Here is a 22,448-nt window from a genome sequence, read left to right on the forward strand (position 1 = left end):
GTGAATGCTGGGGCAGGCGCGTAATTGGCTGCTACGCTGATGAGAAACTGAGCTTGCAACTGGGGAGGGAGGGGGTGTGACTGCTTGGGGTGACGTGGAGACCATAGGCAACCCCTGGCGACCTGAATTCTCAATCTGTGCACATTCACATTGAGGGTACCCCACTGACCCTAACTCTAGGACAGTAAAATCTTGTAGAGGGCCAGATGTGGCCCACGGGCCGTAGTTTGAGGACCCAAATGTAAAGTTTCTCTGAGATTCTTCTGAAAAATATAATTGTGTATATTTTGAGAAGAGACACAGATATAGGTACTACGCTTGTTCATATTCTTTTACATAACAGTACTGTAAATCTGTGGAGATATGGTTAAAGCAGTATTCTACCCGAAACCAAAAATTTAATAAATTGCAACTTACAAATCATTAGATATGATGGCTGCATTCGTTTTCGTATTTTTATTTTTTTTCACTTAATGATTTGGCCAGTAATACAAATCCTGTATTAGAGTGTCCATACTCTGGATAAAGCAGCACATGGACACAGCAGACAGCAGCATTGTTAATCTGGGGGGGGGGGGGTTGTATTTTGCACTGTCAGACAACTTGAAGCCAAACTGCATCTTACACTGAAGTTACCCAAGCATTTACTGCAAAAGTTTTTTTTCTTTTTGTATAAATGTTTTGCATGAAAAAATAAAAACTGAGCATTGTAAGCACCCCTGCCAGTGCTAGGTGTTTTGTCTCAACACTGTAAAATGATAGCTTGTTCTGTTGAAAAACAGACTTGCTGGCTAGATCACCCGATGAAAATTGTATTGAAAAAAAATACTAAAAAAGAGAATTTAATGCAGCCATCACCCCACCTGAAAATATAATGAATGTTTTGCTTTTGGGTTTAGTACCACTTTACGCGTTTTTTTTAAATCCTACATTGAGGACACATGATCTTAGACTTGGATGGATGCAGCTACATTTGAGTGATGGGATACTGGCAAACAAAACTGTAAGGACAACTCCATCATAACCCCTCCCACTCCCAGCAAGCCTCAGTTTTTTGCTAGTCGTCTTAGGTTCCACAGTCACCAAGAGCAGAGAGAAAATACATCTATACACCTATCTGGGATATCGCACTGTCTTCCCTTACTCACAAGGTTGCCTTTCTTGTGGCTCTTCGAGACTTGTGTCAGAATTAGCAACCATAACCACTTCAGATCCAGACCAATATGCAGGTAAAGGACCAGGCCCCTTTTTCCGATTCGGCACTGCGTCGCTTTAACTGACAATTGCGCGGTGGTGCGACGTGGCTCCCAAACAAAATTGGCGTCTTTTTTTCCCCACAAATAGAGCTTTCTTCTGATGGTATTTGATCACCTCTACGGTTTTTATTTTTTGCGCTATAAACAAAAATAGAGCGACAATTTTGAAAAAAATTCAATATTTTTTACTTTTTGCTATAATAAATATCCCCCAAAAATATATGAAATTTTTTTTTTCCTCAGTTTAAGCCGATACGTATTCTTCTACCTATTTTTGTTAAATAAAAATAGCGTTTACAAAATAGGGTATAGTTTTATTGCATTTTTATTAATAATTTTTTTTTTTTACTACTAATGGCGGCGATCAGCAATTTTTTTTCGTGACTGCGACATTATGGTGAACACATCGGACAATTTTGACACATTTTTGGGACCATTGTCATTTTCACAGAAAAAAGTGCTATAAAAATGCATTGTTTACTGTGAAAATGACAATTGCAGTTTGGGAGTTAACCATTAGGGGGCACTGAAGGGGTTAAGTGTGACCTCATATGTGTTTCTAACTGTAGGGGGCGGGGCTGGACGTGTGATATCATTGATCGCCTTTTCCTATACCAGGGAACAGACGATCAATGACAGCGCCACTGTGAAGAACGGGAAAGGTGTGTTTACACACACCTCTCCCCGTTCTTCAGCTCCTGTGACCGATCGCGGGACTCCGGCGGCGACCGGGTCCCGCGGCCACTGAGCTTCGGACTGGGTCGCGGGCGGGCGACCGCAAACCAACGGCTGGGCATTTAACAATCACGTACAGATACGTGATTTGCCCAGTCGTGCCATTCTGCCGATGTATATCGGCGTTAGGCGGTCCTTAAGTGGTTAAAGGAACCTTTCTTAGTATTATTACACAGACATTAAGTTGTCTTGTGACAAAAGTAAGGCCTCTTTTCTTTCCTGGATGGTTTCCTTCTTGTCACCTTAACTAGGACATTGTGCTTCCCTCCTTATATCTTGCTCCAAAACATTATTTTCAGTAGATTTTCTTGGTCTTTGTGCAAAAAACAAACAGAAATTAACATTTGTTTTACAAACATGGCTGCACAATAATCCATATACAGGATGTACAGATAAGGCATGCAAGTTCAGGGTATAGCAGGATACATTAAAATAGCTTAGATGGTAAACGCGCAGAAATTCTCTGAGATAACCAACCTGGAGAGTCCAAGTAGTCGTAGAGCTGGTATATTCCCATACATACACTATATTGTCAAAAGTATTGGGGCACTTGAACTTTAATGGCGTCTTAGTCCGTAGGGTTCAATGCTGACTTGGCCCACCCTTTGCAGCTATAACGGCTTTAACTCTTCTGGGAAGACTGTCCACAAGGTTAAAGGGGTTGTAAAGGTACAATTTTTTTCCTAAATAGCTTCCTTTGCCTTAGTGCAGTCCTCATTCACTTACCTCATCCTTCTATTTGGCTTTTAAATGTCCTTATTTCTTCTGAGAAATCCTCACTTCCTGTTCTTCTGTCTGTAACTCCACACAGTAATGCAAGGCTTTCTCCCTGGTGTGGAGTGAGGTGCTCGCCCCCTCCCTTGGACTACGGGAGAGTCAGGATGCTCTCTACGTTGCAGATAGAGAAAGGAGCTGTGTGTTAGTGGGCATCCTGACTCTCCTGTAGTCCAAGGGAGGGGGGCGAGCACGACACTCCACACCAGGGAGAAAGCCTTGCATTACTGTGTGGAGTTACAGACAGAAGAACAGGAAGTGAGGATTTCTCAGAAGAAATAAGGACATTTAAAAGCAAAATGGAAGGATGAGGCAAGTGAAGGAGGATTGCACTAAGGTAAAAGGAAGCTATTTAGGAAAAAAATTGTACCTTTACAATCCCTTTAAGGAGTGTGTCTTTGGGAATGTTTGACTATTCTTCCAGAAGCACGTGCATCAGGTAAGGCACTGATCTTGGATGAGAAGGCCTGGCTCGCAGTCCCTGCTGGTGTTCTACCGGGTTGAGGTCAGGACTCTGTGCAGGCAAGTCAAGTTCCTCCACCCCAAACTTGCTTATCCATGTCTTTTTTATTGACCTTACTTTGTGCACTGGTGCGCAGTCATGTTGGACCAGGAAGGGGCCATCCCCAAACTGTTCCCACTAAGCTGGGAGCATGAAATTGTCCAAAATGTTTTGGTGTGCTGACACCTTAATAGTTCCCTTCACTGGAACTAAGGGGCCAAGCCCAACCCCTGAATAACAACCCACACCATAATCCACTCCTCCACTAAATTATTTGGACCAATGCTCAAAGCAAGGTTCATAAAGACATGGATGAGCAAGTTTGGCATGGAGGAACTTGACTGGCCTGCACAGAGTCCTGACCACAACCCAATATAATCTTTGGGATAAATAAGAGCGGAGACTGTGAGCCAGGCCTTCTTGTCCAACATCAGTGCCTGACCTTACAAATGTGCTTCTGAAAGACTAGTCAAACATTCCCACAGACACACTCCTAAACCTTGTGGACAGCCTTCCTGGAAGAGTTGACGCTGTTATAGGTGCAAAGGGGTGGGCTAATTCAATATTGAAATCTACACACTAAGACTGGGATGCCATTAGAGTTCATGTGCGTGTAAAGGCAGGTGTCCCAATACTTTTGACAATATGGTGTAGTACATATTCAGCAACAGGAAACAAAGAAAAGATGGCAAGAGGAAAAGACTAATATCCTTCCCTCCAAAAGGTCAATCGCCCATGTACTGAGCATGCTTTGGTTAACAACCATAAGGTGCATGGCAAACGTGTGCTATATTATATCAAAAAGGATATGCAAGGAAAAGATTAGGTAAAGAAAAGGGGACAGAATACCCAACCAAAATCCCACACATCCCCCACACCAACCGGCATATGTAAAAATGGGCATTGTAAGTGGCATAAACAGGGATGCCAAACTCCTTCAATTTTGGCTTGTTTATCCTGAAGGATACTAACCAATTTTTAATTTAACGTGATCAAGGTGAGTTTGGACATCATGACAGATATGTCAACCGTAGGTGTCTTCCAAGTAGTGGAGATAGATAACGTAGCCGCTAAAAACACCTGGAAGATTTCTCCAAAATATTCTATAAAGATTTCATTCTACTGTCTGGAAGTGGTACACACTGTGCGAGTTTACCCCAAAGCTACAGCTTCTTTTACACACTTGGATTTACTTTGTCATTCTTAAAAGTTCAGGTAGAGAAAATCCTGTCTCTTGTTCCACCGGTGCAAGGTAGATTAGACAAGTCATCATCTAAGCCTACAGTCTGAAGGAAGTTAAGGTGCACTCTATTGGGTCTGTAGGTGCTCCTTTAACCACTTGACATCCGGGCCTATTTTGGCACTTTTCTCCTTCATGTAAAAATCAAAATTTTTTCCTAGAAAATTAATCAGAACCCCCAAACATTATATATTTTTTTTTTTAGCAGACACCCTAGGGAATAAAATGGCGGACATTGCAACTTTTTTTTCTCGCACAGTATTTGCGCAATAATTGTTCAAATGCCTTTTTTTGGGAAAAAAAAAACGGTTTCATGGATTAAAAAATAACAAAACAGTAAAGTTAGCCCAATTTTTTTGTATAATGTGAAAGATGATGTTACGCCGAGTAAATAGATACCTAACATGTCGCACTTTAATATTGCACGCACTCATGGAATGGTGCCAAACTTCAGTACTTAAAAATCTCCATAGGCGACGCTTTAATTTTTTTTACGGGTTACTATTTTCGAGTTACAGAGGAGGTCTAGTGCTAGTTTTGTTGCACACGCTCTAACGCACGCGACGATACCTCACATGTGGCGTTTGACGGGCGTTTACATATGTGGGCGGGACTTGCATGCAAGTTTACTTCTAAACGCAAGGTACCGGGGACAGGGGCGTTAACCTCCCTGGCGGTATGATTCTTTCAGAAAAAACATGCTGAAAGCGGTACCATTATTTGCAAGGAAATTTGGCGTTTTATATTGTAGGTCTGTCATTTTTAGAAATAACTCACTTAAATCTGACCAAACAAGCTTCTAATAGGCATCCCGGGTATGACATTTTTTTAAAAACAAAATTATAAATTATAATATAATAAATAATTATAAATAATTATAACAAATAATAATATAATTATAATAAAAATTATTCAATAATGTAATCAAATCAAAATCACTGAAATTTGCTCAGTTGCAGAATTGTCGCTGTCATTATTTTTTTTTTTTTATGACGAATTTCCCCACAAATCGCTATCGCACAATTCTGCAAGTGATTATAATTTATTATCGCTGTTTTTTTGCTGATCTAAAACTATTTTTGACATAAAGGGACACTTTTGGTTGCTATGGACAATCTACAGTTTGCAGGGAGAAAGAAACGTTTTTATTATATAAAATGACATGCAGGACACAGGACAGACCACTAGGGACAGGGGGGGTGTGTTTTTTTTACATACAGTACTGTAATCTATAAGATTACAGTATACTGTATGTAAGGTGTTTATTTACTTTTTTGAATTTGGCGCCGTTCTCCGTCCCCGTGCGTCGTAACGTCGCAGGGAACGGAGATCGGCGTCACACGGAGGCACTGTGTGAATCGAGCGAGGTCCTGCTCGCTCACACAGCGCGGTGGCATCGCTGGATCCAGGGACAAGGTAAGTAAAATTCCCTGTACATCCAGCGAGGCGAGCCCGAGTCTGACTCGGGGTTACCGATCGTAGCCCAAAAATCTCACCCCGAGTCAGACTCGGGAACACCGCCCAGGAGGTTAAAATAAAAATATTTTTTTTTTTTTTTTTTTTTTTAACTTCATTTTTTAATTTTAACACTTTATTTTACATATTTTTTTTTTGATCACTTTTATTTCCTATTACAAGGAATGTAAACATCCCTTGTAATAGGAATCACTGTGACAGGTCCTCTTTATGGAGAGATGTGGGGTCAATAAGACCCCACATCTCTCCTCCAGGTTTACAAGCATTAGATCGGTGAAAAAAATTCACCGATCTAATGCCGACAGCCGCGATTGCGGCTTTGTTTACTTCCGTGTACCGGGCGTGACGTCATAACGTCGCGCCCGGACCTCCGACGGTCATAGAGATGACTGGTGACCATCTGGTCACCAGTCATCTCTATGCTTTCCCAACGAATGCCGGCCGATTCGCTCTCTGGGCCCCAGATGGCACGGGAGAGCCCGGAGAAGCACCGGATGGCGGTGGGAAGGGGGATGTCCCCTCCCGCCGCCTATAAGAACGATCAAGCGGCGGAACCGCCGCTATGATCATTCTTCTATTGCACAGAATCGCTGGCTGAAGACGGTAATATCTGAATGATGCCTGTAGCTGCAGGCATCATTCAGATATCGCCGCACAAAGCCGAGGACGTCCATGGACGTCCTTGAATCTCAAGTGGTTAAGCTTTTCAACATCAGCATCACAAATTTGAAAGGCTGGTCTTCTGATCACATTTTAAGTTTTACCAGGTTGATGTTCAGGCCTCTTCTGATGCCAGTCTAAGTGTAAGGGGCTTCATGCTGCTCTTTAAGTTTTCAAACCCTTGCCCGTTTTCGTGGTCTTAGCATTTGTTGCTGTGTTGCCCACGCTTCAGTTGCACTGCTTTCAGATAACCCAATCGCCCAAAACTAAGATCCTGTGTACTGTAAAGTACGATTAATAAAACTGGGGTTTTGACTTGCCTGTACAGGTTCTATCCTTCTGTTCTTATGATTCACTCCTTATTGCTTACTAATAAACTGAGATTTGCTGAGAGTAGATTGAGTTATTTTGGGACTGTTTTTACAGATTTGTTTGCAAGTGTCATCTGAAGGTAGCTGCATAACCCCAATGATCCAAGATTCTTTAATAAATACAGCCCTTAATGTTCAGTATCTAAGGAATTGAAGTTGTGCAATGCTGATTTTGTATCATTGAAACTGTTGGCTTTGGTCTCTATTATTACTGAGATTCTATTTAATACTTTCAATGTATTATGTTGGTCTTTTCAACTATAGTTAAATAATATGACTTTCTGGATTCATTTTCCTCCTAAGAGAATGTTAAGGACATATTCGGACAGACTATCATTCACCATCATATCCCTTTCAACTGGGACTGTGAATTTATTCGACTACATTTCGGCCACAACCGGAAGAAACATCTTACCTACTTGGAGTTTACACAATTTTTACAGGTGAATTATTTATATATAAAATGCAGAATCAAGAAAATGGGCTCTTGGGGCTTATTCATTATAACTGGAAAAAGATGATTGTCTCAAAATGAGTTTTACTTAATGGGCTAGATTCACAGAACACTTACGCTGGCGTATCTACAGATACGCAGCGTGAGTGAACAGATGCGCCATCGTATCTATGCGCCCTATTCTCTATACTAGATACGCCTGAATTCTGGCCTCATCCGACCGACGTAAGTCTCCTACGCCGTCGGATCTTGGGTGCATATTTACGCTGGCCGCTAGGGGCGCTTCCGTTGATTTACGCGCCGAATATGTAAATGACCTAGATACGCCTATTTACGAACGTACTTGCGCCCGTCGCTGTAATCTACGCCGTTTACGTAAGGCGTACGTCCGTCGTAAAGTAATTTCTGCTATAGGTGGTGCAACCAATGCAAAGGTATGGACGGCGGAACAGCCGTCAAATTTTACGTTGTTTACGTAAGTCGTACGTGAATGGGGCTGGGCGTAGGTTACGTTCATGTCGAAAGCATTGAGCCGACGTATCTTAGGGAGTATATGCGACGTGATTCTGAGCATGCGCGCGCATGCGCCGTTCGATCGGCCCTTCATTTACATGGGGTCACGGTTAATTTAAATGTAGCACGCCCACTACCTGCCTACTTTGAATTAGGCGGGCTTACACCGACCATATTACGCTACACCGCCGCAACGTACGGGGCGAGTGCTTTGTAAATACTGCTCTGGGCTCTCTGCACACCGTCGGCGTATCGTATATTCGATACGCCGGCAAAACTATGCGCCGAGCTACCTGAATCTAGCTCAATGAGTTTTACTCATTGCAACCAATCCAAATTCTTGTTTAACGTAAGATGAAAAATTTAATTTTCAGTGTGACAATGCATAATTAGAAGAAAAAAATACTCTAGAAGAAATAAATAAGTATATTTGGTGATCAACTTCTTTCACTTTATGATTCTAGGTTTATTCTTGTCCTAAATCTGGAAATTTGCAGAATTTACAGCAGTGTATATACTACTATAGTTTTCCACTGTGTTGTAAATAGACTGTAAAGTTTCATTGCTATCTGTGCCTGCTAGGGAGATTCATCTCTCTACTTATCCTAGGGACTACTGAAGTAAAAGGCAGAAAGTGATGGGAAATGCAAGAATTTTAGTTAGAACATCCTTCAATGGAGAAACCTGTTCTTGTGACGGCTCTCTAATGCTGTCTACACACGATCTGATTTTTCGTCTGAAAATCCTTGGATGGTTTTACCAACGGAATTCCGCTCAAGCTTAGCTTGCATACACACGGCCACACAAAAGTTCTCTGAACTTTCGATAGTCAAGAATGCGGTGACGTACAACACTACGATGAGACGATAAAATTAAGTTCAATGCTTCTGAGCATGCGTATAATTGCTACAGACGATTGGATTTTCCGGCAATCTTTTATTGGCGGAAATTCCGACAGAAAAAGTCAGATGGAGCATACACCCGGTCTGAATTTTCGTTCAAAAGCTCACATCGGACTTTTGCTGTCGGAATTTTCGATCGTGTGTACGGGGCATAAGATGGGAAATCCATTAAATTTGGCGCAATTTATTTTTCTTTCTTGTTGTGTCTCTAGGACAGTGAAGGGAAATCCCTGGCACAGGCAGCAAAAAAGAATCTGATAAGGGTTTGAACCCTGCCCTTCATCAAAAACTAAAGTACAAAAAATAATTTGGGCTTTACATGAGCCTTCCTTAACATTTTTCCAGACATTGGGTAGTAGTAAAATGTTGTACCGTGTTCGCCATTGTTCAATGCATATTTAGCGTAGAAGTAATGTCCATTAATATCTGGAGGGTTATTCTGTCATACAGCAGAAAAATATAAGGCTGAAAAAATAATTGTGTTAGTGTAAACTCTAGTGTATATCACATAGATCACTGAAAATATGTTGTACATTAATATTTAATTGCACCCTACAATCTGTTTTCCTTGGAATCTAGGAGCTGCAACTGGAACATGCTCGACAAGCCTTTGCCACGAAGGACAAGAGTAAGACTGGCATGATCACGGCCTTGGACTTTAGCGATATTATGTCTACTATACGCTCTCACATGCTAACGCCATTTGTAGAAGAAAACCTTGTCTCTGTAAGTAACAGCTGGGATCAATATCTGTGTTTGTGTGTAAAATGTCATAACAATGCTCATCCAAGCAGTGTTCATCTGCAAAGTGTGGAACAGTGGTAAATTAAAATGTAACACAACGCAAAATGAAAGCGAGTAGAACGTTTCAGGCTCTGTTACACGCAAATGTGTTTTTTTTTTTTTTTTTTTTATATCTAAAGCAGATTTGATACTCCAATACCATAACATGCATGTCTGTTGCTTCACCTCATCTGGCTCTTTCTTGCATTACCATTTCTGTTTTACATTTTAACAACCCCAGCTCCTTCTCCCTTGTCTGTCCCTCACGTGAATGCCATTTCTCCTGGCTGGCTTTTGCTTCACTTCCAATCAAGGCATCACTATTAAGTCCCTGGGTTTCCCATCTACCATTTTGGCCTCTGCACTTCTCATATTGTCTACAGCTCTACTTCTTTCACCTCCTCCTAAAGTGTATATAAGGCAGGGGTCGCCAAACTTTCTAAACAAAGGGCCAAGTTTACAGACCTTAAGACTGTAGGTGGGAGTAGAAAATGTCCTGGCATTATTGGTGTCAGTTAGAGATATAGTGCCCCATTGTTTTGTTTTTGTCAGTGGGAGAAATGGTGCCCCAAGGGCCAGATTAAGTAAGAGAAAGCTTCATCTGACCCCTGGCTACAGTTTGGAGACCACTGCTATAAGACAACCTAAAGGGAATGTTTTAGAGAACAGATGAACATATTGTCATTTTTTTTTTTTTTTTTTACCATGTACTTGTATTAAAAAGGTATCCTGTTCTCTTCGTATTGCTTCCTTTATGTGAATTCCCTAGTGTTTCTGCCAGTCCCTCTGCTTTCCTTTTAAAAACTGACCACACTAATCGGGACACACATGGGCAGTTCTCTAGGTATGCTGGGAACTCGGCCTGCTCTCCTCCAATTATCAGGCTTGTGCTGACATGACCCCCCCCCCCCCCCCGGCACAGCCTTTTACTGGGAAGCTCAATGTGCTGCTGCTTCCCCCCCCCCCCCCTTCCACAGCTCTTATGCAGCTGAGAACAGAGGGCATGTGATCAGAATAAAAAGTATTTATGTCTTTTATATCTATGCACAACTGTGTTTTTTAAACTGGATTGGTTGTTTTACAAGGTGATCATTTGCAATCACTTTGACTAAGAAAAAAAATATTTTGTATAACTCTCTTTAAAGCGGGGGTTCACCCATAAAAAATTTTTTTAACATTACATTCAGCCAAGTTGTCCTAATGACAATCGGCAGTTTTTTTTTTTTTTTTTTTCCCGTACATACCTTATTTCACCGCCGCTTCCAGGTATGTCTTCTCCGGGACTGGGCGTTCCTATCTGATTGACAGGCTTCCGACTGTCGCATACTACGCGTCACGAGTTGCCGAAAGAAGCCGAACGTCGGTGCGAATCTATACCGCGCCTGCGCACCGACGTTCGGCTTCTTTCGGCAACTCGTGACGCGTAGTATGCGACGGTCGGAAGCCTGTCAATCAGATAGGAACGCACAGTCCCGCAGAAGACCTACCCGGAAGCGGCGGTGAAATACGGTATGTACGGGGGGAAAAAAACAAAACAACCGATTGTCATTAGGACAACTCGGCTGAATGTAATGTTAAAAATTAATTTTTTTGGTGAACCTCCACTTTAAGTTATCAAATTGTATATATTTTTTTAGACCATCATTGTAAACAAAAAAAAACAAAAACTTAGGAATGTTTATTTCTTTTAAATTGAGCAATCATATAACATGTTTCACTAAGTCCTTTAGGCTCCCCAAGCGTCCTGAGTATGTGTATTGGTTATACCAAACTCTCACTCATCACATGCTGTTTTCTTTAGGCCGCAGGAGGAACCATCTCACACCAAGTCAGCTTCTCTTACTTCAATGCCTTTAATTCCTTGCTAAATAATATGGAGTTGATACGGAAGATATACAGTACATTAGCAGGCACAAAAAGAGACTTGGAGGTCACTAAAGGTAATTTCTTTATTGTGCTTTCATAGTTTTTCCATGTTCAAAATTTTTACTTCAAGCTTAACTCGAGACACAAAAAACATAATATAATTATATTCCTCAAATGATAAAGAAACCCTTTTAATTGCACTAAATACAATTGAAAACCTAGATATTACATAGCCTGTAAAGAAAAATTATCTGTGGGTGGGACCCAGCACATCCACTGAATGTAAGCCCCCTGGTGAAAATTACAGATGGGCGGGTACAAGACCAGTCTTCTGCACAAGGAGAGAGAGTAGCACCAACCAGTCTTTATTACAGGAAATTCCTATGCATAGGCAAAAAACAGAAGATGTTTTATACTGAGTTGCTGCACAGATCTGAAACAAATACACAACTGAGTCCAGTACTTAAAGTGGTTGTAAACCCTCCCTCCTGACTTTTACCTATAGGTAAGCCTAGAATAAGGTATATCTATAGGTAGTGGAAATATCTCTTTAGCATGCGCTGTAAAGAAACGGCCCTTCGTGCTGTTTCTTCCCTAGCGTGTGCCGTTACTGATGGCTCCCACACGCATGCCTGGGAGTGATGTCACGAGGCTCCGGCCAATCACAGAGCCGGAGTCTGCAGCCCCGGAAGGAATATGGGCGAAATGATGGACGTAGCCTGCATAGGGGACAGCGCTGGATTTGTTTGCAGGTAAGTGTTACATAATGGGCTAGTATGCGGTGCATACTAGTCCATTATGCTTTTAATTTGCAGGGAGCAAAGGAGGAAGTAAAACCCATCAGTGTTTATTTCCTCTTTAAGTAAGAATGGCTCAGCTCTTGTATTTAAACAATATTTATTTAGCTTGGATTTCAGGATTAAAGTATACTGTATTATGAGACTTCAGAGTTTTTGATGCTTTGGTGATTTTCTTACAGAGGAATTTACTAGTTCTGCAAACAAATTTGGACAGATTAGCCCACTAGAAATTGACATCTTGTTCCAGCTTTCAGATTTGTTTAATGCTACTGGGTAAGTATCATTGTGTGCTGAATAAAAAGCTACCTCCAACTTCGGTTTATGTTGGGCATGTGATGGAACCGCTTCCCAAACTCCGCTTGAGTGCTTCCTTCAGTATATCGCTTCCTAACTTCTAGAACACGAGATCGGTGAATCTGGCTACAGTTACCCCAGGAATTAGGCAACACCAGTTTTGGAGTAAACTAGAATAACCCCTTCCAGCCGAGCGTATGCAGATACGCGTCCTCGGCTTTCGGGGGTTATACCGGGATGATGCCCGTAGCTGCAGGCATCATCCCGGTACCATTTTTTAGAGTCAGCGATTGGCTTTCCAGGGATAACAACCGATGTGGCTAAAAGCTGCTCGGTTGTTATCCCGGAGGAGCAGGAGGGGACACCGCCGCCTCCGCCCCTCTTATCGGGCCTCTCGTCCCAACGGGAGACCCGATCCACGATGTGCCACCTCCGGCGCCTAGAGAGAGACTGATTCGAAGCCGCGAACAGCTTTGATTCAGTCCCTTCAATGTAAACAGGGAAGCAACGTCATGACCTTTTTGATGACCTTTGAATCCAGTCTATTGTAATTTAAAGAAATGCAGAAAAGGAGGAGAAGATCTAGAGTTGTCCTTCAAACGGAAAGATGCTTTAAGGAGCGCACATTGCTGGATAAATACACAGATGCTGATACCCTGCAGAAGTTCTGGTTATCCAAGCCAATAAATAGAGAGCTGTATACCCAACTCAAAGGGTACCTTGAGCCCTCGACCCAGAGAAGCCATGTCATGCCAACCATGACTAAAATGTTGGCTGCATTGGAGTGCCCAAACAATTCGTTTTTGCATTGGCAGTGACCACCCTTCCTCACGGCCTACAAAAAAATGTGATCCCCTTTTCTTATATGTCATGGAATGCTGATGCTTTGCCTTCTTGGGGGTGGCATCGTTTTTGAAGACTCCAGCACTCCTACCATTTGAAAACAATGCATGCACTGAGCAGAAGCAGGATCAGGTCATGGAGAACCAGTTCGTGAACAGAGATGAAACAAGGACTTCATCTCTGTGCACACATCGGTATTCATTATAGCCATAACCAGCCTCAGCTGGATGCCATATTTATTCATGAGTTAGAAGACGTGTAGTTCCTAAATACGGTGCCAGCCCTGAGCAGTGGGTAGTAGCGTCTCATGAAAATTGGGGTTTAGGGTCCGGTTGACTTCATTTGTGCAGAGGGCAGGGTGGGAAATGTTACTTTATATGAAGGTGCATTCATCCTTTAATCCATGGTCATTTTTATGAATGAGTGATGTTTGTGATGATGGGCCGCATGCAGAGGTTTTTTTTTTGTGTATGTATATTTGGTTGTATATGATAATGTCAATTTTTTTTATTTTTCTTTGTTCAGGCGTCTCACTCTGACAGATATTGAGAGAATTTCACCACTAGGAGAAGGAGCTTTGCCTTACAACTTGGCTGAAATCCAGAGACAGGTAAGAGAACAAGGACTAAGCGCGTGCTTAAACAATGATTCCTAAACTATGGATGGTTATCAGGGACTTTATATGAAGCACACAGCTTAAATGAACAACCCAATGAATATATGATAATGATTGTTTATTGCATATGAGCATACATACACATAAAAACACCTGGCTCTCTGTAGCAGTACTTCTACACTTTATCCTGGTCACCCAGACCAGCGGACTCCTTAAAGTGGACAGCTTCCCTTTAGCGTCTACAGCTCTGCCTCTTGCAGTCGCCAACATTCTGGCTGTCTCCTACAGCCTCTCTGACTTCTGGAGACCTCTCGTCTTAGTGTGGAGCTGTCTCCAACTAGGAAGCCATGAGGTCTTCCCACACTCTCATTATAAAGGGCTGTGCTCACCTAAGCACACACCCTGCTGATCATCCACAAACAGAGCCCCATGTTAAAATTCCAAAACCTGGAGAAATCTGCAAAAGCAGTCTTCTCCAGTTCATATCTACGCTCTGTAGTCTTGCAACTCGCAAATGTGCATACCCTGTGTCCAGCAAACTGTCCATTTTACCTTGACAGTAGCTCCTACTGTCACAGTGTGTGTGTGTGTGTGTGTGTGTGTGTGTGTGTGTATGTATGTATGTAAATAAATAATAGGTCTCAATAAATATCATCTAGATAATTTGTAGGTATGTACACAATTATTCCAACATGATACACATTGTAATGAAATTTGTGATGAAAGTGTTTACTCTGGGTATACATAAACATGATGATAGTAATGGGAATAATTCATTATAGTAAAATGATAAAAATTTAAATATTGCACATGGTTACTGTGACGTAGCATCGTAGGAAAGCTCTACGCGTTTCGTGGACGTGCAATATTTGAATTTTATAATTTTTTAATTTAATGAATTATTCCCATTACTATTATCATGTTTACATGTTATCATGTTCGTTTACTCTATGTATACATACACATTGTGTACATATGAATTGGCTAGATAATGTATTTATTGAGACATATATATACACACACGCACCATTAATTTTGAAGAGGGATGTTTTTAAGAAATAAAAACTTACATTTTAAATAAAGAATTTTGAAGCAAAATAAGGGTCAGTGCCCACCACTGCAGTCTGATCAGTGCCCATCTGCAGCATTACCCATCATTGCAGCCTTGCCCATTATTGCAGCCTGATCAGTACCCATCTGCAGCTTTGCCCATCAATGCAGCCTAATCAGTGCCCATCTACAGCCTTGCCCATCATTGCAGCCTGATTAGTGCCCATCTGAAGCCTTGCCCATCATTGCAGCCTAATCAGTGCCCATCTACAGCCTTGCCCAGCATTACAGCCTAATCAGTGCCTATCTGAAGCCTAGTCCATATTTGCAGGCTAATCTGTGCTCATCTGCAGCCTTGTTATTGCCGTTCTGGGCTACTAGAGGTATCAAAAACCTGGAGAATATCTGTATTCGTGGCTCCCTTCTGTCCTTTAAATCCTTAAAGGAGAAATTCCGATGGACCGTTTTCATCGGACGAACCGATTGTGTGTGGGCCCCAATGTTTTTTTCCCATCGGTGAAAAAACGTAGAACCTAAAATTATCTGATTGTTAAAAAACCGATGGAAAAAACGAACGTGTGTGGGCAAGTCCATCGGTTAAAAATCCACGCATGCTCAGAATCAAGTCGACGCATGCTCGGAAGCATTGAACTTCATTTTTCTCAGCACGTCGTAGTGTTTTACGTCACCGCTTTCTGACACAAACAGATTTTTAACTGATGGTGTGTAGGCAAGACTGATGAAAGTCAGCTTCATCGGATATCTGATGAAAAAATCCATCGGTCCGTTTTCATCGGATGAACCGATCGTGTGTACGTGGCATAAGTGGCAGGGCAAGATCCCTGATCTGAATTCGGAAGACTGTGAGGATGCCTGGGAGTATCCGTTTTTACAACTCACCTCCATCAGAGATCGGTTGATACAATTTAAATTGATTCATAGGGTCAATTTGCACCCCATAGATTATCCAAAATGGACCCAAATTCCTCCTCAAACTGTTGGAAGTGTGGTATGGCAAATGCAGATTTCAATCGTATGTTCTGGTCCTGTCCCAGAATCCAGCCCTTTTGGGTAGAGGTCACGAACTTCAATGAAACTTTGACCATGATCCATGTTCCCCTGAATGTGTTGATCTGCTTGCTGGGTCTGGTAGGCTCCTTGGTCCACCACCGAGCAACCAGAACACTAATAGGACTTCTATTATATTATGCTAGGAAGGCTCTACTCATAAATTGGAAAAAAACAGAGGTACCTACTTTGAATACATCGCTGATCAACTCGGCGGTGCCAATATACAAAGAAGCCTATCTTGCCAGATGCTGCCCAGCCAAGTTTGACCAAATTTGGCACGTATGGTTAGAATCAGACAACACGAACGCAACACAATTGGCTTTGGATCCCATTGTTTGTTTACTTCAGCTAAAAGTCTTGTAGCAGTGAAGACCTAATTTTGCTATTATCTGAAGATTCTCCTAGATGTGTTACCCTCATCTTCAGCATCTCTTCCTGAAGAGGTCACCTGAAGTACATAATCCATTATCTACACCGTTGTCATTTTGCTTGTGGGCATTGTGAAGCCTACAGGCACTTACTTCCTGGAAGTCTTGGATGGGGAGTGATAATTGGACAGCGCACTGCATCCTGGAAAATGATGACACACATTTCCCAGGAGCATTAGAGGGAGATGATGTAAGAATCCTAGGTGGTTTCAAAGGCAGATTTTGTGGGACCGGATAGCAACAGGCATTTCCAGATGAGTAAAAAAAAAAAAATTCTTATTTTTTTTCTTTTTTAGTCGTAAGCTACAGTTTAAAGCAAAATTGTTTTTTTGATGGAACCTCCACTTTAAGTTGTAGTGGTTTCATTTGAATAGTTAACATTTATAGGACTGTTATAATGTTTGTTGTGTCAGCTGGGGTATGCCCAGAGGCTGTATTATGTAACCCTTTTTTTTACACAAAAACCCAATAAAAGGTATTTAAAAAAATAAGTCCCACTCTAGTGGACTGAACAGGAGGAAGGTTGAAGCTTGGACCTTAAGCTAGAATTCTTGCAAGATGCATATACATTTACATTTTTGTAACTAATTCAGTTTGTAAGCTATGCAGCATTTCACTAGTAATATGACAGATCTGACAGCTAACTGTGATGAAAACAGTACCTCGTTCCTTCGCTCACAGCCGCGTGGTTTAATATAAAACACACTAAGTTTTGGGGAATGGACATTTTTAGATTGTTTCTTGTTGTCAATTACAGAGCTGGAAAATGTTTGTTTGCGTAACTGTCCGGTAGGCTGAATGCAGTTTTATATCTCTGCATTGTTTATTCCGAAATCTGAAGCTGTAATTGTATTCTCTGATTTTACTCACCTTCATACATACTGCCTGTTTTGCAATCTCATCAGATCACACCCATAATACTATAGCATATATACTGTAGTTGCAATAAGGTCATATCACTGAGTTACTGGACCGTGAATGATCATATGTAGAAAAGATAATCCGGGATCTGGGAGGAGATAAATGGCTAATATCTCCCTAACCCCCCAAAAAAAAATATTTTTGTAGAACGATTGGCTCTAAAATAAGGTTTACAAAGAGAACATATAGTGGATAGCAGGAGTTTTAAAGGGAACATTACGGGGTCCACCATGCCGCTGGGCGAACCCTCTGTTTTGATATAGATAGCTCCCCAGGATCTCAGGCATTGCTGTCTGACCCTGCTTCCTGCCTATTAACCCCCCCCCCCCTGACTCCCACTGGAGTGAGCACTTTCAAACAGTCATGAAGTGAATTTTAAACATTCATCACAGGCTATACCGATATAAGTGATTTGCCACTATATCTCTGGGTGTGGACTCATTGGATAGAGATATATTGTGTCTACCAGTTTTTATGGGGTCATCGCATATGCACGTATAGTCAGTGGGTCTGTGTTGGCTACCTGTTCTCCAGATAGTGTTTTTTAGTCTGTATTTTTTTCAAATAACAATTTTATTAGTTGTCAAAGAAAAAAAAAGGACAATGTCAGTAATGTCATGGTGAGAGAAACATGAAACTAACAACTGCAAATAGCATGTTGTCAAATGATACAATACCACTGCTGGAACATTATAACGATACAGAAAAAAGATATTGCGCATACCAAAATCAAAACAAATGTGTAAACGGCTGCGTCTCAAAAATGTCATACAACATCAAACATGAAAATACAAAAAAGGGGGAGTCGCGCTAATTTGTGCAAAATAATTGATGAACACCTAAATGACATGAACACAATCCTAATTAAAAGTAAATACAGTGCACCAAAAATAGTCCAGAGTGAAAAACTCAAAATATATAAATTGGAAAAGAAAATATGAACACAGTCCAATATATAGTAAGCAAAAGTGTAGTGAGTCCCAAGTGTGCAAAACAAATCCACAGCGATGTGATTACTGACGGACAGGAGACCTTCACCCACGAGAAACACTGACCCTTACCAGCAATAAAATCATAAACAGCAAAATTGAATAGACCTCCACTCTCCACAGCGGGAACGGGTTAAAGCATCCATCCAATGACATTCACAAGGGCAATGAGTTAATCCCCCAGTTGATCACCCGGTATTGGAACTCCTGTTTTTTTTTTTTTTTTCTGAGTTCCACTTTAAAATGGCTTTATGGTGCCACGCGCGGGGTTCCCTTTCTGAGGTCTTGTGTGCTGATTTTGAACATTATAACGATATTAAGCGATTATATGAAGTCTGATATGACATACAATAAGGCATTAAGAATAAAAGATAATATTAAGGCCTCTTTCACACGGAGCGGACCGTTTTTGTGTCCGCTCCGTGTGTGTCCGTCGGCTCAGCGGGGATCATCCGTAATCCCCGCTGAGCTGTCGGTGGACAGGGCGGTCCCTGCACACTGTGCAGAGACCGCCCTGTCTTTCCTCCGCTCTCCCCTATGGGGAATCGGATGAAGACAGACCGTCTGTCCATCTTCATCCGATCCGTTCCACCGGACGGAAGAAAAATAGGGTTTTCTTCCGTCCGCAAAAGCGGATCTTTGCGGATGGTTGCGGACGTTAGCGGATGCTCCATCCGCTAATGGACGCGATCCCATAGGGATGCAATACAAGTCCGTAAACGGACTTGTAATAAACGGACGAACGGTCCGCTAATGTGAAAGGGGCCAAAAAGGAAAAAGAAGAAGAAAAGGAAGCAAAGAAAAAGGAAAATTAGAGGGTTATCTCATTAGCACCCCCACAGGTTCAAGGCAGGTCCTCCCGTAGGCGCCACAGCTCCCAGACCTTATCGTGAGCTTACAGTCTATCCTGTATTCTAGCGGTCATTTTCTCCATTAGCTCTTTGACCCTAGCATACAGGGCAGGGTGTATTTTGTATGTGCTCAATAAAGGGGTATTGTGTCCTTTTAAAATCCCAGCAACCCACTATATGTTGACTTTGGTTCTATATATTTTGGGACGGGCACTTCAGGTTCAAAGCTGACAACAGACATAAGATGCTGGGGGAACTTGATGTTTCCTCAGTAAAGTCTGCAAGGAACAAAGTGTATTGGATTAACAATATTCTAAGATTTAGGGCTTGTTAACACTTGTGGTTTAGCTGCCCCCCCCCCTCCCCCCCAAAAAAAGAAATTTTACACATGTCCGGTTGTGATGATTTTCTTTGCAGGCACTTCTGTTGCATTCAGTGGCAGAACCGCCACAAAATGCGATCAATTCAAGTGAATGGCGCCGCACTGCAGCCGTTTGGCAGTTGCAGGGTGTGCTTTGTGGTTTGGCATTTATTGGGTAAAACAGGTGGTGAAGAGGAAACCCTGCACATCTAAAGCTTGGCCTAAAGCCCCATACACAGATGTAGATTTTTGTCTTTAGATTTGCCAAAACCATGTAGTGCAAGGGCCTGCCTGATTGCATACAAATTGAAACTCTTGAGGTTTGTCCTCATATTATATGGTCTTGGTAAATCTGAAGGCAAAAATCGAATAGTGTGTATGGGGTTTTATGCCACGCGTACACACGATCGGACATTCCGACAACAAAACCGTGGATTTTTTTCCGACAGATGTTGGCTCAAACTTGTGTTGCATGGACACGGTCACACAAATGTTGTCGGAAATTCCGAACGTCAAGAACGCGGTGACGTACAACATGTACGACGAGCCGAGAAAAATTAAGTTCAATAGGCAGTGCGGCTCTTCTGCTTGATTCCGAGCATGCGTGGATCTTTGTGCGTCGGAAATTGGAAATTACTGGAGAGATGTTGTAATGAAGTGGAACCATTATCTGGAGTGTTGTCGAAAATGTATGGGTTTTTGAACGCACCTCCAGAAGATTTTGTGATGCCAAGTATTCGGAAATGGGAGAGGGATCTGGGGAGAATTTTCACCCCAACCCAATATAAACAGATAATCTTTATGGCAGTAAATTCCTCAGTGTGTTCAAAGACGCAAGAAGCGAACTATAAGCTCTTAACACAATGGTACTACACTCCAGAAAGGTTACACCAATTTGACAAACAGGTAGATGGAAATTGTTGGAGATGTGGTAGAGAACAGGGTACACTTTTACATATTTTTTGGTCCTGTAATAAAATGAGGCATTATTGGGAGGAGGTACGAAGAATAAGTCAAAAATGTATTGAAGATTTGATACCAGATGATCCCGCTTTCTTTTTACTGCATAGCTCACAAATATCTTGGAAAAAGTATAGAAAATCAGTGGTGTGCCACATGATAAATGCAGCAAGGGCAGAAGTCACGTTGAGGTGGAGAGATACAAGGACACCCTGTATTTCAGGGTGGCTCAATAGGATCCAAGAGGTAGGAGCAATGGAAGACTTGGTGCTTTCAGCGCAGAATAGGAGGACACAGTATAACGATACTTGGTCAGGATGGAATATGTTCACGAGATCTGAAGAAGGAAGGAGGCTTATGGAGGGGATTTATAGAGGACGGGAGGGAAGGAGGGAGGGGGTTTTCTCTTTCTTTTTTCCTCCTCCTTTTTTTTTTTTTTTTTTTTGGGGGGGGAAGGGGGGGGGGGGAATAGGGAGTAATAGGAATGAATACTGTATAGATAAGGATCTTGAGTAGGATAGTTTATGTGAATTATGTATTTGAAAATGTAATATTATTGGAAGAAGTAATTTAAGTAAACTGTATGGTATACGTTGGAGAAAATAAAAATAAAAGATAAGTAAAAAAAAAAAAAAAACAATATTCTAAGATTTAGGGCTTGTTAACACTTGTGGTTTAGCTGCCCCCCCCCCCCCCCCCCCAAAAAAAGAAATTTTACACATGTCCGGTTGTGATGATTTGCTTTGCAGGCACTTCTGTTGCATTCAGTGGCAGAACCGCCACAAAATGCGATCAATTCAAGTGAATGGCGCCGCACTGCAGCCGTTTGGCAGTTGCAGGGTGTGCTTTGTGGTTTGGCATTTACTGGGTAAAACAGGTGGTGAAGAGGAAACCCTGCACATCTAAAGCTTGGCCTAAAGCCCCATACACAGATGTAGATTTTTGTCTTTAGATTTGCCAAAACCATGTAGTGCAAGGGCCTGCCTGATTGCATACAAATTGAAACTCTTGAGGTTTGTCCTCATATTATATGGTCTTGGTAAATCTGAAGGCAAAAATCGAATAGTGTGTATGGGGTTTTATGCCGCGCGTACACACGATCGGACATTCCGACAACAAAACCGTGGATTTTTTTCCGACAGATGTTGGCTCAAACTTGTGTTGCATGGACACGGTCACACAAATGTTGTCGGAAATTCCGAACGTCAAGAACGCGGTGACGTACAATATGTACGACGAGCCAAGAAAAATTATGTTCAATAGGCAGTGCGGCTCTTCTGCTTGATTCCGAGCATGCGTGGATCTTTGTGTGTCGGAAATTGGCTACGCACGATTGGAATTTCCGACAAGAACTTTTATTGTCGGAAAAATTGAGAACCAGCTCTCAAACATTTGTTGTCGGAAATTCTGACAGCAAATGTCCGATGGAGCATACACACGGTCGGATTTTCCGACAACAAGCTCACATCGAACATTTGTTGTCGGAAATTTCCACCGTGTGTACGCGGCATTACTGAATTCTGGCTTTCAAAATCTATAGTCCACTAACTCTTTGCCAGATAATTTTGAATCAAACTTCTAATCTTTAATGAGCATACAAATAGAATGAGAAGTTTACATTTTCATCAAGGTCTGCTGCAGGATATGCTGTAGGGTATGCAGTGGATAGCCGTATAGAAGTCGCATTGAATGTGAATTTATGGATCCTGTAGCAGAGCCTTGTGAATACACG

General features: G+C 41.8%; 1 protein-coding gene across 1 annotated transcript in view; it reads left to right on the forward strand.

Annotated features, from left to right (window-relative positions):
* Nucleotides 1–22,448, forward strand: part of SLC25A12 (solute carrier family 25 member 12) — a 192,678-nt gene that overhangs the window by 48,916 nt on the left and 121,314 nt on the right. Inside the window, exons 5-9 of the mRNA XM_040357756.1 lie at nucleotides 7,318–7,457; nucleotides 9,463–9,609; nucleotides 11,468–11,606; nucleotides 12,512–12,605; nucleotides 13,995–14,079. Coding sequence (XP_040213690.1) covers nucleotides 7,318–7,457; nucleotides 9,463–9,609; nucleotides 11,468–11,606; nucleotides 12,512–12,605; nucleotides 13,995–14,079 — 605 coding nt within the window. The remainder of the gene's footprint in view (nucleotides 1–7,317; nucleotides 7,458–9,462; nucleotides 9,610–11,467; nucleotides 11,607–12,511; nucleotides 12,606–13,994; nucleotides 14,080–22,448) is intronic.

This window comes from Rana temporaria, chromosome 6, assembly GCF_905171775.1.
Source record: "Rana temporaria chromosome 6, aRanTem1.1, whole genome shotgun sequence".
In the NCBI taxonomy this organism is placed as follows: domain Eukaryota; kingdom Metazoa; phylum Chordata; class Amphibia; order Anura; family Ranidae; genus Rana; species Rana temporaria.